This window comes from Wolffia australiana, chromosome 2 (assembly GCF_029677425.1).
Source record: "Wolffia australiana isolate 7733 chromosome 2, ASM2967742v1".
In the NCBI taxonomy this organism is placed as follows: domain Eukaryota; kingdom Viridiplantae; phylum Streptophyta; class Magnoliopsida; order Alismatales; family Araceae; genus Wolffia; species Wolffia australiana.
In genome coordinates, this window is record NC_135836.1 from 8027246 (window position 1) to 8040635 (window position 13390).

The 13390-nt window shown below is 49.0% G+C and overlaps 1 protein-coding gene across 1 annotated transcript; it reads right to left on the reverse strand.

Moving 5' to 3' along the window:
* Positions 1 to 5933: 5933 nt before the first annotated feature.
* Positions 5934 to 7167, reverse strand: LOC144716697 (cyclin-dependent kinase-like protein). The gene has a single exon (XM_078591905.1). It carries the CDS (start codon positions 7145 to 7147, stop codon positions 6062 to 6064), a length of 1086 nt encoding a protein of 361 aa, XP_078448031.1. The 5' UTR covers positions 7148 to 7167; the 3' UTR covers positions 5934 to 6061.
* Between the last annotated feature and the right edge of the window lie 6223 nt (positions 7168 to 13390).

Here is a 13390-nt window from a genome sequence, read left to right on the forward strand (position 1 = left end):
TTGCACAATTTGTAAAATTCGCACAAATTGCTACAGATACGCTCATAATTTGCGCAATTCACACAAATCCTCAGAGAAAATTGTTTAGAGTATTTTTCTTACTAAGTGCGAATTTTAAACATTCCTCTATGTCATTTGGCCCATTCATCATTACAGTGATGGTAATGAATCAGAAGAAAATAAGAAGAGATGAAGACTAATTTCTTTTGAATTTTGAAAAATAAATTAAAGAAGATTCATATATTACCGTGATTCTTGAAGGAATTCGGTCAGATGATTCTTGTAAAATGAAGAGAGGAAATTGCCGAGCCGCCGAGGGAGAGAGGAAATCACCAAGGAACTGAGGAAGATAGGAAATTGTTGAGCCGCCAAGGGAGAGATGAAATCGCCAAGGAACTGAGGAAGAGAAGAAATCGCCGAGGAACTGGGGAAGAGAGGAAATCGCCGAGTGAGAGAGGAACCACCGAGGGAGAGCATCCTTCGAAAGTTCAAAACCTAACAAAGTAACAATTTGTGTATGTATATATTTTAATATGTTTTTTAACAATAAACATATATATATGAATAAATATATGTTTATTCTTTAAAAACAGATTAAAACAAATCTGCACAAATTGAACAATTCAAACCGCACGCGGGTGTGTGTGATGATTTGTGAGAATTTGTTAATGTTCTGTTCGAAAACAAAACAGAACGAACGAATCACACAGATTCACACATAGCGAGTCGAACAACCATGTCCACCTATATCTAGGTTTTGACGGTTACGGTCTGGTCCGGTCTGGGTTCTTAGTGTAGACCTAAACCATGCCTAAACTTTAGTCCGGCTCTGGTCTATTCTTGTTCGGTCCCGGTTTGGACCGGTCCCGGTCTGGTCAGGTTGACTAGTCGATGTCAAAGTCAAAGTAAAATATTTATGTTCATAATAATGTTAGATATCATTTACATCAAGTGGTTGCCCGCATATGGTTAAATATATGGCGTCTACTTTGAGCTCAATAGAAACCTCTCCATCGAATTGGATTTTATATTTCTATAATTTTTAAAAAATGTAAAATAAATATCAAATAATATACTTTCGGTTCAGGTCTGGTTTGACCCTTGGACCTAAATCTATATTGACAAACCGGTCCACTTTCAAATGGAGAACCTACGGTCCCGGTTTGGTCCAGTCAAATCGGTCCTCTGTCCTAAATGTTCAACCCTACCTATGTCTATTTGAATCTCCTATACTCTCTTTGTGACTAGCTATCTCGCATACCTAGGGAAGGATGTGGTCTGCCCAAAGTTCAGTCAGCCTTATTTGGGCTGACCAAAGCATCCAGTTTGGGTCCGGCTCGCACGTCGAACTAGACCAAAGACTGGCCCTCTCCCTCTCTGTCACCCTATGTCCAGCTCTCACTCTCTTCCTCTCACCCTCTCTCACTCTCTTCCTCTTTCCCTCTCGTTCTCTCTCCCTCTCTCTCATCCTCTCCATCTCTCCCGCTCGTTTTCTCTCTCCCTCTCTCTCTCCTCGCACCCTCTCTCCGGCTCATTCTATCTTGTTGGTTCTCTATCCCTCTCTCTCATCCTCATATCCTCTCTCTGGATCGTTCTCTCTTCTGGTGGTTCCCGCCTGTTCTCTCTCCCGCTAGTTGTCTCTCCTCTCTCTCATCCTCTCTCCCTCTCTCTCTTTCTCGTCCTCTCTCACGCTCGTTCTCTCCTCTCTCTCTCTCGTTTGTTCTTTCCCCTCTCTCTTTCTCATTCTCTCTCTCCCCCTCTTTCCCTCTGTTCCAGTCTAACTCTCCCTCTCTCCCCCCCTCTTGCCATGTCTCCCTCTCATTTTCTTTCCCCCTCTTTCTCTGTCTCTCATTCTCCTCTATCACTCTCTCTCAAGGCCCACTCTCTCCCTCTCTCCTTCTCTCTCGCCCTCATTTTCTCTCTCCCTCTCTACGTCACTCTCTCTCCCGCTTTCACTCCCCCTCTCTCTCTCACACTTGCCCTCTTTTCACTCTCCCTCTCTCTCTCACTTCCCCTCTCCGACTCTCCCTCTCTCACTCTCCTCCTCTCTCCCCTTTGTACTATCCTTCTCACTCGCTCCCTTTCTCACTCTCCTCCTCTTTCCCCCTTGTACTATCCTTCTCACTCTGTCTCTCTCAGTCTCGCCCTCTCACTCTGTCACTGGCTTACTCTCTCCCTCTGGTATTTACTCTATCTTGCAATATCTCAGTCTCACTCTCTCCCTCTCTAATTCTCGCACTCTTTCACTCTCTAATTATATTCCTCTCTTTCTCTCTCCCTCTCTCACTCTCTCATTATCCAGCAGCGCTTCGGCTTCTGAGGCGACATTAGATGCAGCGAGACGGCCAAGTCGACTTAAAATGGACTTTCACATTGACTCGTCAAACACCACTGACCTAAGATCAGACTGATCTGAGACAAGACCGAGACTAAGACCGGTCCTAACTTCAGACCTAGGTTTAGGTTTTCAGTAAAATCGGACCTACACCCGACAACGTCCTTCCCTACATATGCCTACATCTCGGACGGGGACGCTGGACAGTTTGGGATGGGTTTTGTGCTGTCTCACGTCATATTTTTTGGTGCTGTCCTTAACCGTCCTATCACGTTGAGAAACTGGCGCAATCATGGAGTCCTGATTTTGTGTGACATCCAGAATGGAAAATAGTAGATGCTCCAATTCACAGAAGTTACAAAAATTGATGAAAAATCATTAAATGAAACTTGAGTACATTCGTCTCGTGTCCCATCTAGAGATTGTCCTTTTGTGTGACCGAATTACTTTCATGAGATTGTGTGGTGCAGTGCAATTTCACTCAGAAAATTCGAACACCGCACTGCACACTGCACAGATATATGTGCAGTGCAAATATGCGATTTCTTGACCTCTCCTTTGCTTTCCCTCCCCTCTTCCTCTCTCTCTCTCGCTCTCCTTTGATTTCCCTCCCCTCTTCCTCTATCTCTCTCTCCTTACCCTTCTCTTGGCGCGGCTGCCGGCGAGAGGTGTGTGGCAGCGCCGCCGCCAAGCCGGCATAATCACATTCTCTTTTGAATTATATAAAAAAAACTCATTCCTCTACCCCTAAATTATAAAACAGTCTACGGCGTGAACAAATAACTACAGCAAACCTTGCCACAAAATTGAGATTACAAGTTCCAAGAAATAAATTTCCAACCATTTTCTACGCTATTGGGAGATAATTATACCGGTTTAATCTCCTAACGAAGTAAAGTAAGATATAGCAGGTTACGGTCAAAGGAAAATCATAATCCACTTTGAAAATTCTGGTCTGAAAATTCCAAAAATTTATGAAAGGAAGTCCAGACAAAAAAAATCACGCTCATTCTTGTTCCATTTCCGACAGCCGAATTTACGTCCTGTCCACGTCCAACGTCAAAAAAGAAAACCAACAAGGCTATCGACAGCGTACGTGGCTAATTACTCACCGTCCGATTCGACCTTAAAACGCTCAATTGTTTTTTTTAAACGCACAATTGTTAAAAGGGAAAATACTACGAGGAAGCACGTACTTCCCATTTGTAAAGAAAATAGCACAAACTTTCACATTTGTAAAAAAAATAGCCCGGACGAATGAGACGTCGCCACTTGGCGTCCATTTTTCCCCCACTCCCGGTCAAAGGGTGACGTGGATGCCACCGTGGCGCCCAGGTGGACTCCACGGCGGCATCCACGTCACCCTTTGACCGCCGACGACGCCGCGCTCCGTCCGCCCACGCCGCCGCCCGTCTCCGTCTCCCGCCGCTGCCCGACTCCGTCCCCCGCCGCCGCCCGCCTCCGGCCGCCGACGCCGCGCGTTTCCGGCCGCCGCCGACGCCGCCCGTCTCCGGACGCCGCCGACGCCGCCCGTCTCCGGACGCCGCCGACGCCGCCCGTCTCCGGACGCCGCCGACGCCGCCCGCCTGTGTTCGCCGTCGACGCCGCCCGTCTCCGGACGCCGCCGACGCCGCCCCTCTTCCTCCGCCGTCGACGCCGCCTATCTTCCTCCTCTTCTACGCCGCCTATCTTCCTCCGCCGTCGACGCCGCCTCTCTTCCTCCTCTTCTACGCCGCCTCTCTTCCTCCGCCGTCGACGCCGCCTCTCTTCCTCCTCTTCTTCCTCCTCTCTCTTCTTCTCCTTCTTCTTCCGCCTCTTCTTCTTCTTCTTCTTCTTCTTCTTCTTCTTCTTCTGCTTCTTCTTCTTCTTCTTCTTCTTCTTCTTCTTCTTCTTCTTCTGCTTCTTCTGCTTCTGCTTCTTCTTCTTCTTCCTCCTCTTCTTCTTCTTCTTCCTCCTCTTCTTCTTCTTCTTCCTCTTCCTCTTCTTCTTCCTCTTCCTCTTCTTCTTCCTCTTCCTCTTCTTCTTCTTCTTCTTCTTCTTCTTCTTCTTCTTCTTCCTCTTCCTCTTCTTCTTCCTCTTCCTCTTCTTCTTCTTCTTCTTCCTCCTCCTCCTCTTCTTCTTCTTCTTCCTCTTCTCTCTTCTCCTTCTTCTTCTTCCTCTTCTCTCTTCTCCTTCTTCTTCTTCCTCTTCTTCTTCTTCGTCTTCTTCTTCTTCTTCTTCTTCGTCTTCTTCTTCTTCTTCTTCTTCTTCTTCTTCTTCTTCTTCTTCTTCTTCTTCTTCCTCTTCTTCTTCCTCCTCTTCTTCTTCTTCTTCCTCTTCTTCTTCTTCTTCTTCCTCTTCTTCTTCCTCCTCTTCTTCTTCTTCTTCCTCTTCTTCTTCTTCTTCTTCCTCTTCTTCTTCCTCCTCTTCTTCTTCCTCTTCTTCTTCCTCCTCTTCTTCTTCTTCTTCCTCTTCTTCTTCTTCTTCCTCCTCTTCTTCCTCTTCTTCTTCTTCTTCCTCCTCTTCTTCCTCTTCTTCTTCCTCTTCCTCTTCTTCCTCTTCTTCTTCCTCTTCTTCTTCTTCTTCTTCTTCTTCCTCCGCCGTCGACGGCGGACGGAGAGGGGCGGCGTCGACGGCGGAGGAAGAGAGGCGGCGTCGACGGCGGAGGAAGAGGGGCGGCGTCGGCGGCGGCCGGAGGCGGGCGGCGGCGGGGGACGGAGTTGGGCGGCGGCGGGAGACGGAGACGGGCGGCGGCGTGGGCGGACGGAGCGCGGCGTCGTCGGCGGTCAAAGGGTGACGTGGATGCCACTGTGGAGTCCACCTGGGCGCCATGGTGGCATCCACGTCACCCTTTGACCGGGAGTGGGGGAAAAATGGACGCCAAGTGGCGACGTCTCATTCGTCCGGGCTATTTTTTTTACAAATGTGAAAGTTTGTGCTATTTTCTTTACAAAACGGGAAGTTCGTGCTTCCTCGTAGTATTTTCCCTTGTTAAAAAAAGGAAAAAAAGGAATTTCTCTGATATGGATTATGGACAGGAATCCGATTTTTGTCAAAATATAATATTATCCTGTCAATATTGTGGGAGTAGTTGCAATAGATAGTTTTTACATGGATAGATGACATTGGAATGGCCCCTCGACATATTTCTTATATTATATTTCTGACAATATGAATAGAATGACACTAAGATATGGCTATGTGCCAATATGAATAGAATGAGACTAAGATATGGCATGAACAAATAACTATAGTATATCTTGCGACAAAATTGAGATTACGAGTTCCAAGAAATAAACGTCCTACCTGTTTATACGCGATTAGGAGGTAATAATGCCGGTTTAACCTCGTAACGAAGTAAAGTAAGATTTATTAGGATATGATCAAAGGAAATTCATAATCTACTTTGAAGATTTTGGTCTGAAAACTCCAAAAAAGTTATAAAAGGGCGTCCAGACAAAAAAAAAAATCACGCTAATTCTTGTTTCATCTCTGACAGCCGAATTTACGTCCCGTCCAGTCCAGCGTCAAAAAAGAAAACCCACAAGGCTATCAACAGCCTACGTGGCTAATTACTCGCCGTCCGATTCGACCTTCAAAACGTTCAACAGTTAAAAAAAAAGGAAAAAAAGGAATTTCTCTGATATGGAATATGCATTATGGACAGCCCTACGGCACAACAGTTTCCCGCCATTATCGAAATTACAACAAAAAACAAAAACAACAGAAAATTAAGCGTAAATCCTTTCACGACGTCCGCTCTCGGCGTTGACGGCGGCGGAGGATGACTCTACACTTGACCACGCTGCTCCCAAAGAAGAACCCGGGTGACATCATCATCTTCACCTCCCCGCCGCCGCCGCCAACATCCACCATGAACTGCGGATCGAACGGCGCAGCGGCGTCCACGCGGAAGATGACGGCGGGGGGGTGACCGGACCAGGCGAGAAGATGAACGAGATAGACGGCCTTGGCGGTGGCGAAGAAGGCCTGAAGAAGCGGTTCCGGCCAGCCCCGCCGCCCCCACGTGCCGCCCCCTGCGCCCGCCACGTCGCTCATCTTCCGGTCGCAGAACCGGCTGAACGCCTCGCTGTAGTGCCTCGTCCCCCGGCTCAGCACGTCATCCCACGTCAACTTCCTAAACGTCGCGTGCGTCGCCAAGTTCTCGTCCGTCCTCTTGACCGGGTCCAGGGTCCGGTCCCCGGACCCCGGCTCGAACCCCGACCGCTCGAAGTCTTCGTAGAAGGTCCGGCTCAGCAGCGCCTCCACGGCCACCAGCAGCCCCGCGTCGGCCTGCCCGGTCAGCGCCAGCAGCGCGCCGCTCAGCCGCCGGACCGCGCCGCCCGCCTCCTCCACGGTCCGGACAAAGAGCTCAACCGGGACGGGACGGACGACGGCCGGGCTCCACCCCTGGACCGCTGACTTCAGCTCCGCGCAGTGGGTCTCCAGCCGGGCGAGCTTCTTCTCCAGCTCGGCCATGGACGACTTCAGCCGGGCTGCTTCCGTCATCGCGTCGTCCCGCGTTCGGTTCGCGAGCGCGAGCTTCTGGGAGAGGTCGGCGGCGGCGCGCCGCCAGTCCTCGTCTTTGCCGGCGGGGGAGGGGGACAGACGCGGGCTTCTCCACGGGAAGAACGGCCGCGATCTTCCCACGTTGTCCAAAGGGACGACCGAGATCTTCTCCCGGGCCGACGGCCGGCACTTGCTCAACGACACGACGTGGCCGCCCTCTCCGCCGCAGATCCCGCTCTTCCCCGTGGTCGATCGGACGGACGGGGTTGCCCCGCCGCGGCGCCCCGCCGGCGAGTCTCTCAGCCCGGCGGGGGACGAACCCATTTCAATACCACTGCTGTCCCTCCCCCGTCAGCTGCGTTGATTTAAATAGAGGAGAATAAAATAATATATATTTTTATCCGAATTTTCTTTTTGTGTATCCGAGGCTGGGTAAGCCACGCCGGTGGTTCACGTGCGTTGACTTAGTCGGAGAAATGTCGGGAGGTGAGTTGACCGCATTTAAGTGGCGGTGAGGTTATCCGCGGGGTATGTGGCACGTGAATGTCATTAAATGCGGCGTGGGCTCAACAGATGCGGTCCCCGGCGCAGACCGGGCGGCTTGCCGGCGCGGTCGCCGGCGCGCTGAGGTGGCACGTGTTCTCATCCGGATGCCACTTGGACTCTGCAGGGGATGCGGTCACCGCTTGATGATAACGGATAACGGTAATTTTCGTATTTGGATCTGTTCTCCGCGAGGTGTTCTACATCTTTGGTAAAATTAATATTTGGGTATGGGAGAAAATGGGTTTAAATATTATGTGTTAATTGGCCCTAGAGCTTGAGAGTGGAGGAAGGGGAAAATCCCTGGTCTCTGCCTGCGGAGCTATCTGCTTTTCACTGTTTGATTTGAGCAATTCTGAAGTTTTGTGAGCCGAATTGTTGCTATCTCTTGTCTCTCTCTCTCTCTCTCAAGTTGCTCTCCCTCATCTCTCTCTCTCTCTCTCTCTATAATTGCTCTCTCTCTCAAGTTGCTCTCCCTCATATCGCTCTCTCTAGTTGCTCTCTCTTGTCTCTCTCTCTCTCAAGTTGCTCGCTCTTGTCTCTCTGTCTCTCAAGTTGCTCTCCACTGCGGCCGCCGCCGCGCACCTCGGCCCCCACCGTCGGCTCGACCGTGGACCCTCGCCTAGGGCTCGACCATGGCCCCCGCCTAGGGCTCGACCGTGGCCCTGCCTAGGGCTCGACCCGGCCCTACCTGGGGCTCGAACGCGGCCCCGCCTACGGTGGAGCCGCAGCGGCGGCCGCGGCTCCACTATGACTGCCACAGTGGATTCACTGCGACCATCGCTGCGAATCCACTGCAGCCCCGTCACGGCCTCCCCCACAACCACACTACGGCCTCCACTACAGCTTCTCTACAACCTCCCGGCCGCTCCAGCGATCGCCCACAACTGCTTGTGTTTCTCTTACATGAGCACGTCTTGTTGCCGTATTGCCGAACTTTGCGACGCTGCCCATTCTGCTCTGCCACTGCTCCACTCCAAGTCAGCCTGTCCTCCTAGTATTTTTCCCACCTTATTCTGACGCCCTCGCTGTCAATTCCGATGATCTTCCTAGTAAGTATTCATCTCCGAGCTATGATCCTTCGCCAGGTCTTGACGTATTGATCATTTAAATGATTCAAACCCATTGACAAGGGTTCTTTCTCCACTTGGACGAGCTGCTCCACAACATTCTATCACGGCGCAACTCATTCGACCGGCCTATATCTTCAATGGCCACATTTATAGGTAGTGGGCATCGGGATTTGAGCATTTACTGACGTCCCACAACCTGGGTCATCATCTAATGGAGGAACCTCCCAGTGTGACATCATCAGCATATGGAGATCGGAATCAGCTCGACTCAGTCATATTAACATGGATACTCAAGAGCATTGAACAACTAATCACCGAGCCCCTAGCTCGTATCCCACCGGTTAAGCAAGTGTGGACGAATTTGGAGAACATGTACATCAATCGAAGCAACATTGGTCGCATAGTGGAAATCTTCAAATCACTCCTCTCATGTAAGCAAGGAGAATCTAAACACCGGGCTCACTCTAGAAAAATCTAGGCAATAATTCAGGAATTGGTCGTCAACCATCCAGCTACGACAAAATTGCGAATGCTAGAGAGTTATCACCACTACGACAAAATGGCGCCTATCTTGGCAAATTACATCCATCTATCTCCTCGTAGATCTGGGGTCCTCTTCTCTCTGGAGATTGTGGTCCTGACATCACTCATATCTTCTCCGTCGCACTTCAAGTAACCACATGAGTGTCACACGTCTCACATGGGATCTCTCCTACTCCGTCAGCAATGGCAGTATCAGCACTGTATGTTCCAAGGACTGAAGGCAGTCAACCACCTCGCGGGAAGGGACAGAATTCTTTTCCCCCATGCTCCTACTATGGTAAATATTGGAAGAATGTTGGAAGAAAATTGGGAAAGCCTAGCCTACGATGGAAACTTTAGCTAATCAAATTCCACCCTCGCCATCAAGTATCCCATTACCAACATTTCAGGTAATACTCGCATTAGCTAAGTTGGATGCATTCTGACAATTCAGAGGCCTATCTAGATCTTCTCATCCATCACTAACATCTTCCCCGTCCACGTCAGGTACACACGCCTTTCTTGATTCTTCTTCTTCGTCATGGATTATTGACTCAAGAGCCTCTAAACACATGACTGACACATCCTCCATTCTCTCATCATACAAACCTACCTCCCCATCTCCTTCTGTCACTATTGCCGATGGTCAAACTTGTCCAATCAAAGACCTTGGCGATACCACATCCTCATCACACCTACCTCTCACCCAAGTCCTCCATGTCCCTAGATATCTAGCCAATCTTCTCTTAGTCAGCACCATCACACGTACCCTCCAATGCTCCGCAACATTCTTTCCTACTTATTGCACCATCCAGGATCTGCATACCGGGCATAGCATTGGTTTGGGCCATGAGAATGGATGGGGAATCTGCAAACTCGTCTCAGATGACATATTTTCTAGCACTGAGACACTTTTATCATCTCCTACTTCAAAGTTATCTTCCTTTTTGTGGCATCAACGCTTAGACATCCATCTTTTTTAAAATTATGGAAAATATTTCCTTCTCTCACTTCTTTTTTGAGCAAGTCATGTCAATTAGGGAAACATCATCGTTTCTCCTATCCATGCCATGATGGACCACCCACCTCTTCTTTGTTTGACCTAGTCCATTGTGATGTTTGGGGTCCTTCGCGCACTCCTTCTATTATTAGCCATCGATATTACATAGTCTTTATTGATGACCATAGGAGAGTCAACTCGACCTATCTTCTCCATGATCACACCGAAGTTTTATCTACAATTGTATGTGCACTCAACATCCTATCTCTAACTATGTCTCCTATGATCACCTCTCTCCTTCCTTCCGCACCTTTGCCCTGGTCGTGACCTTTGAGTCATTACCCAGGATGTATGATGAGGCAGCATGGGTACCTGCGTGGAAAGCCGCCATGGATCTTGAAGTAAATGCATTTATCTCACGGGGCACCTGGACATTAGTCTCTTGTCCGTGGGATGCCAATATTGTAACATGCAGATGGGTGTTCATAGTTAAACACAATCATGATGGATCAATTATCAGACATAAAGCTCGATTGGTTGCTCGCGGCTTTACCCAAATATATGAGATTGACTACACAAACTTTCTCTCCTGAAGTTCATCTCAATTTCATCTGAGTGATTCTCTCTTTGGCGATTAATCAGGCATGGGGTACGCATCAGCTTAGTGTGTCTAATGCGTTTCTTTATAGCAATTTGGAGGAGCAAGTCTTCATGGAGCAACCTCAGGGTTATGTTACTCCGGGGGAGTCATCCAAGGTATGTCATTTGAAAAAGGCTATTTATGGCCCTAAGTAGAGTCCTCACACGTAGTTTGCCAAATTTGGCAGACTTCTCAAGAATTTTGGCTTCACCCTGTGTCAGGCCAATCCTACAGTGCTCACCAAGAGCACTAATGCAGGTACTGTCATACTTGCAATCTATGTGGATGATATGCTTATTACCGGCAGCACCAACGAGGGTATTCATGCCACCAAGGCCTATCTCACGCAACATCTTAGTCTACATGACTTGGGGACTCCTTGATACTTCCTCGGCATTGAGTTTGGTTATCAGGGTGACAAACTCTCTCTCTCTTAAAGAAAGTATGCCCTAGTGTCACACGGTCAAATCCCGAGCTAGGTCTCTTGTTCGAATTTGGCGTGTGCCGGCCTCAATGTTCAGGGCAAAACACTGAGCAACCTTGATCTCTTGTAGTGGAAGCTTTGCAGATTGCTTAAGATCGCATAGAAGGGGTTAGAGGAGATGGTGGTGCTCAACACCGTCAGGGAATAGGGTCATTGCATTAATATCATAAAGAGTACATCATCATTGGGGATAATTACATGGGGGAAGACGAGGGGTGATACAACGAACGAGACGAGGTACTTTGCGCCTACGTAATGTCGCCACACCGCCTCAGGGCCGCCGTTCCTCGCGCACGTGCCCGCTCTGCCTCTACACAAGTGTGCCGGGCTGGTCGCCGTGCACCCGCGGGCCTGGCGATCACACACGCCACTAGCGCCCGTGTCAACACTCTAGCGCGCAGTCTGCGCGACGCCGCCGCATTCGATGCCCCCGAGCTGGGCACTGCACGCCCAGCACTACCCGCAAGAGCGCTATGCGCATGTTGTGCCGTCTCGGCGCTCTCAATGCACCACATGCCTTAGTCTCCTGGCGAGATGTCTCCCGGCCCCGCGCGGTCGCTGCGCGGCAACCCTGCACAACTTCGCACGCTGCAACCGCGACACGCTGCCCGACCTGCGCATCCCGCACCCGCGCGCAGCACTTGGCGCTGGCGCGTAGCGTTGGCCCCCGCGCGTGGCGCTTGGCGTTGGCGCGCTCGCACACACACCATTCAGCCCGCGCGCCCAGCACGCGTGGACCATACCTTATCTGTCCCGCCTTAGGCGTGGATGGGCACGTGCACAGTCTGCCGTGAATCACCATCAACAGTGCCAATGGCCTGAAAGATCAGGTATTTGGGCATTGCTACCCATAATGACTCAGTCCTTTAATGTCGTGAGCTGAATTACACGGACACGCCCTCCCAATAAGCACGTAGGCCTCTGGGCAGGGAATGCCGCCTAGTTAGGGGCCTAACACCTAGATATACTCCAAGAAACATGACTTATGGGATACAAGCCTGCATCATCTCCTATGGAAGCTCGTCCATCATTTTGGGATACTTCATCGCCACTCCTGGCTCATGCTGACCAATATCGACGATTGGTGAGAAAACTCATCTTTCTTACATTGGCACGCTCGGACATTGCGTATGTGGTTAGTGTCCTTAGCCAGTTCATGCAGGAGCCACATCAAGTTCATTGGGCAGGAGCTTTACGGGTATTTACGTACATCAAAAGGGTGCTTGGGAGAGGACGTCTTTATTGACGCCATAATCCTCTTTGAGTTGAAGTCTATTCAGATGCGTCATATACGATCAACCTAGGGGATCCACTACTGGCTATTGTACTTATGTCGGTGGTAATCTCGTCACATGGCGATGTTGGAAGCAAAAGGTGGTCGCATGCTCTAGTGCGGAATCCTAATATTGTGCCTCGGCTTCTACAGCTCAAGAGATGGTATAACTTCAACTTCTGTAATAGGGCTTTGGTGTAGAGTCTCCAACACCTATACCTATGCATTGCGAAAATCAAGTTGCTATCTTCATTGCAAAAAATGAAGTGTTCCATGGCGGACCAAGCATATTGAAGGGGACTGACATTACATTCATGACAAAGTAATGGCAGGGATCATTTTGACTCCATTTGTCGCATCATCTCAGCAGCTTGCAGACATCTTCACCAAAAGCCTGCTAGGAACCTCCTATGATGGGATTATTACCAAGCTGGGCATGATTGATCTATATGCTCCAGCTTGCGGGGGAGTGTGAAACAAGACCCATTAGGCCTAATCCACTATCCCCCCCTCTCTCTCTCTCTTTGTCCCGCATGGATTAATTCTCTAATCCTACCGTCATTAGCCTATATAAAGACATGTAGTATAGAAAGGAATACAATCATTCTCTCTTTTACACATATTTGTTTTAAAGAATCCATGTTACCATTATATTGCGGAAGATAATTCATACCAGAATTTTCTTGGCATGCTAGCTCGATGAAACAATGTTAAAGTTGTTCCACAATATGTTTGTGCTTCCTTTATGACATTCTATTTTGTCCTAGGGGCGAGGACAATGGCGAAAATATATGTAACCATCAAGCCATTTATACAATATCTAATAATTATAATGCATGTGCGATGGTTATAATTGAATTATTATGTGGCTGTCAAGCCAATCACATATCCATATTATTTCAAGGTCTTTATTATTCTCGTGTGATATTTATAATGAAGTCTGTGAATGCATGTAGTGACTTATTGAATTATGGTGAGATCATAATACAATGGTCAATAGTTTCTAATCATCTATTATGATATTCCTCTTAG

Excerpts from the sequence above, each read along its gene's own strand:
- LOC144716697 (XM_078591905.1), bottom strand. The coding sequence starts at position 7,147 with ATGGGTTCGTCCCCCGCCGGGCTGAGAGACTCGCCGGCGGGGCGCCGC.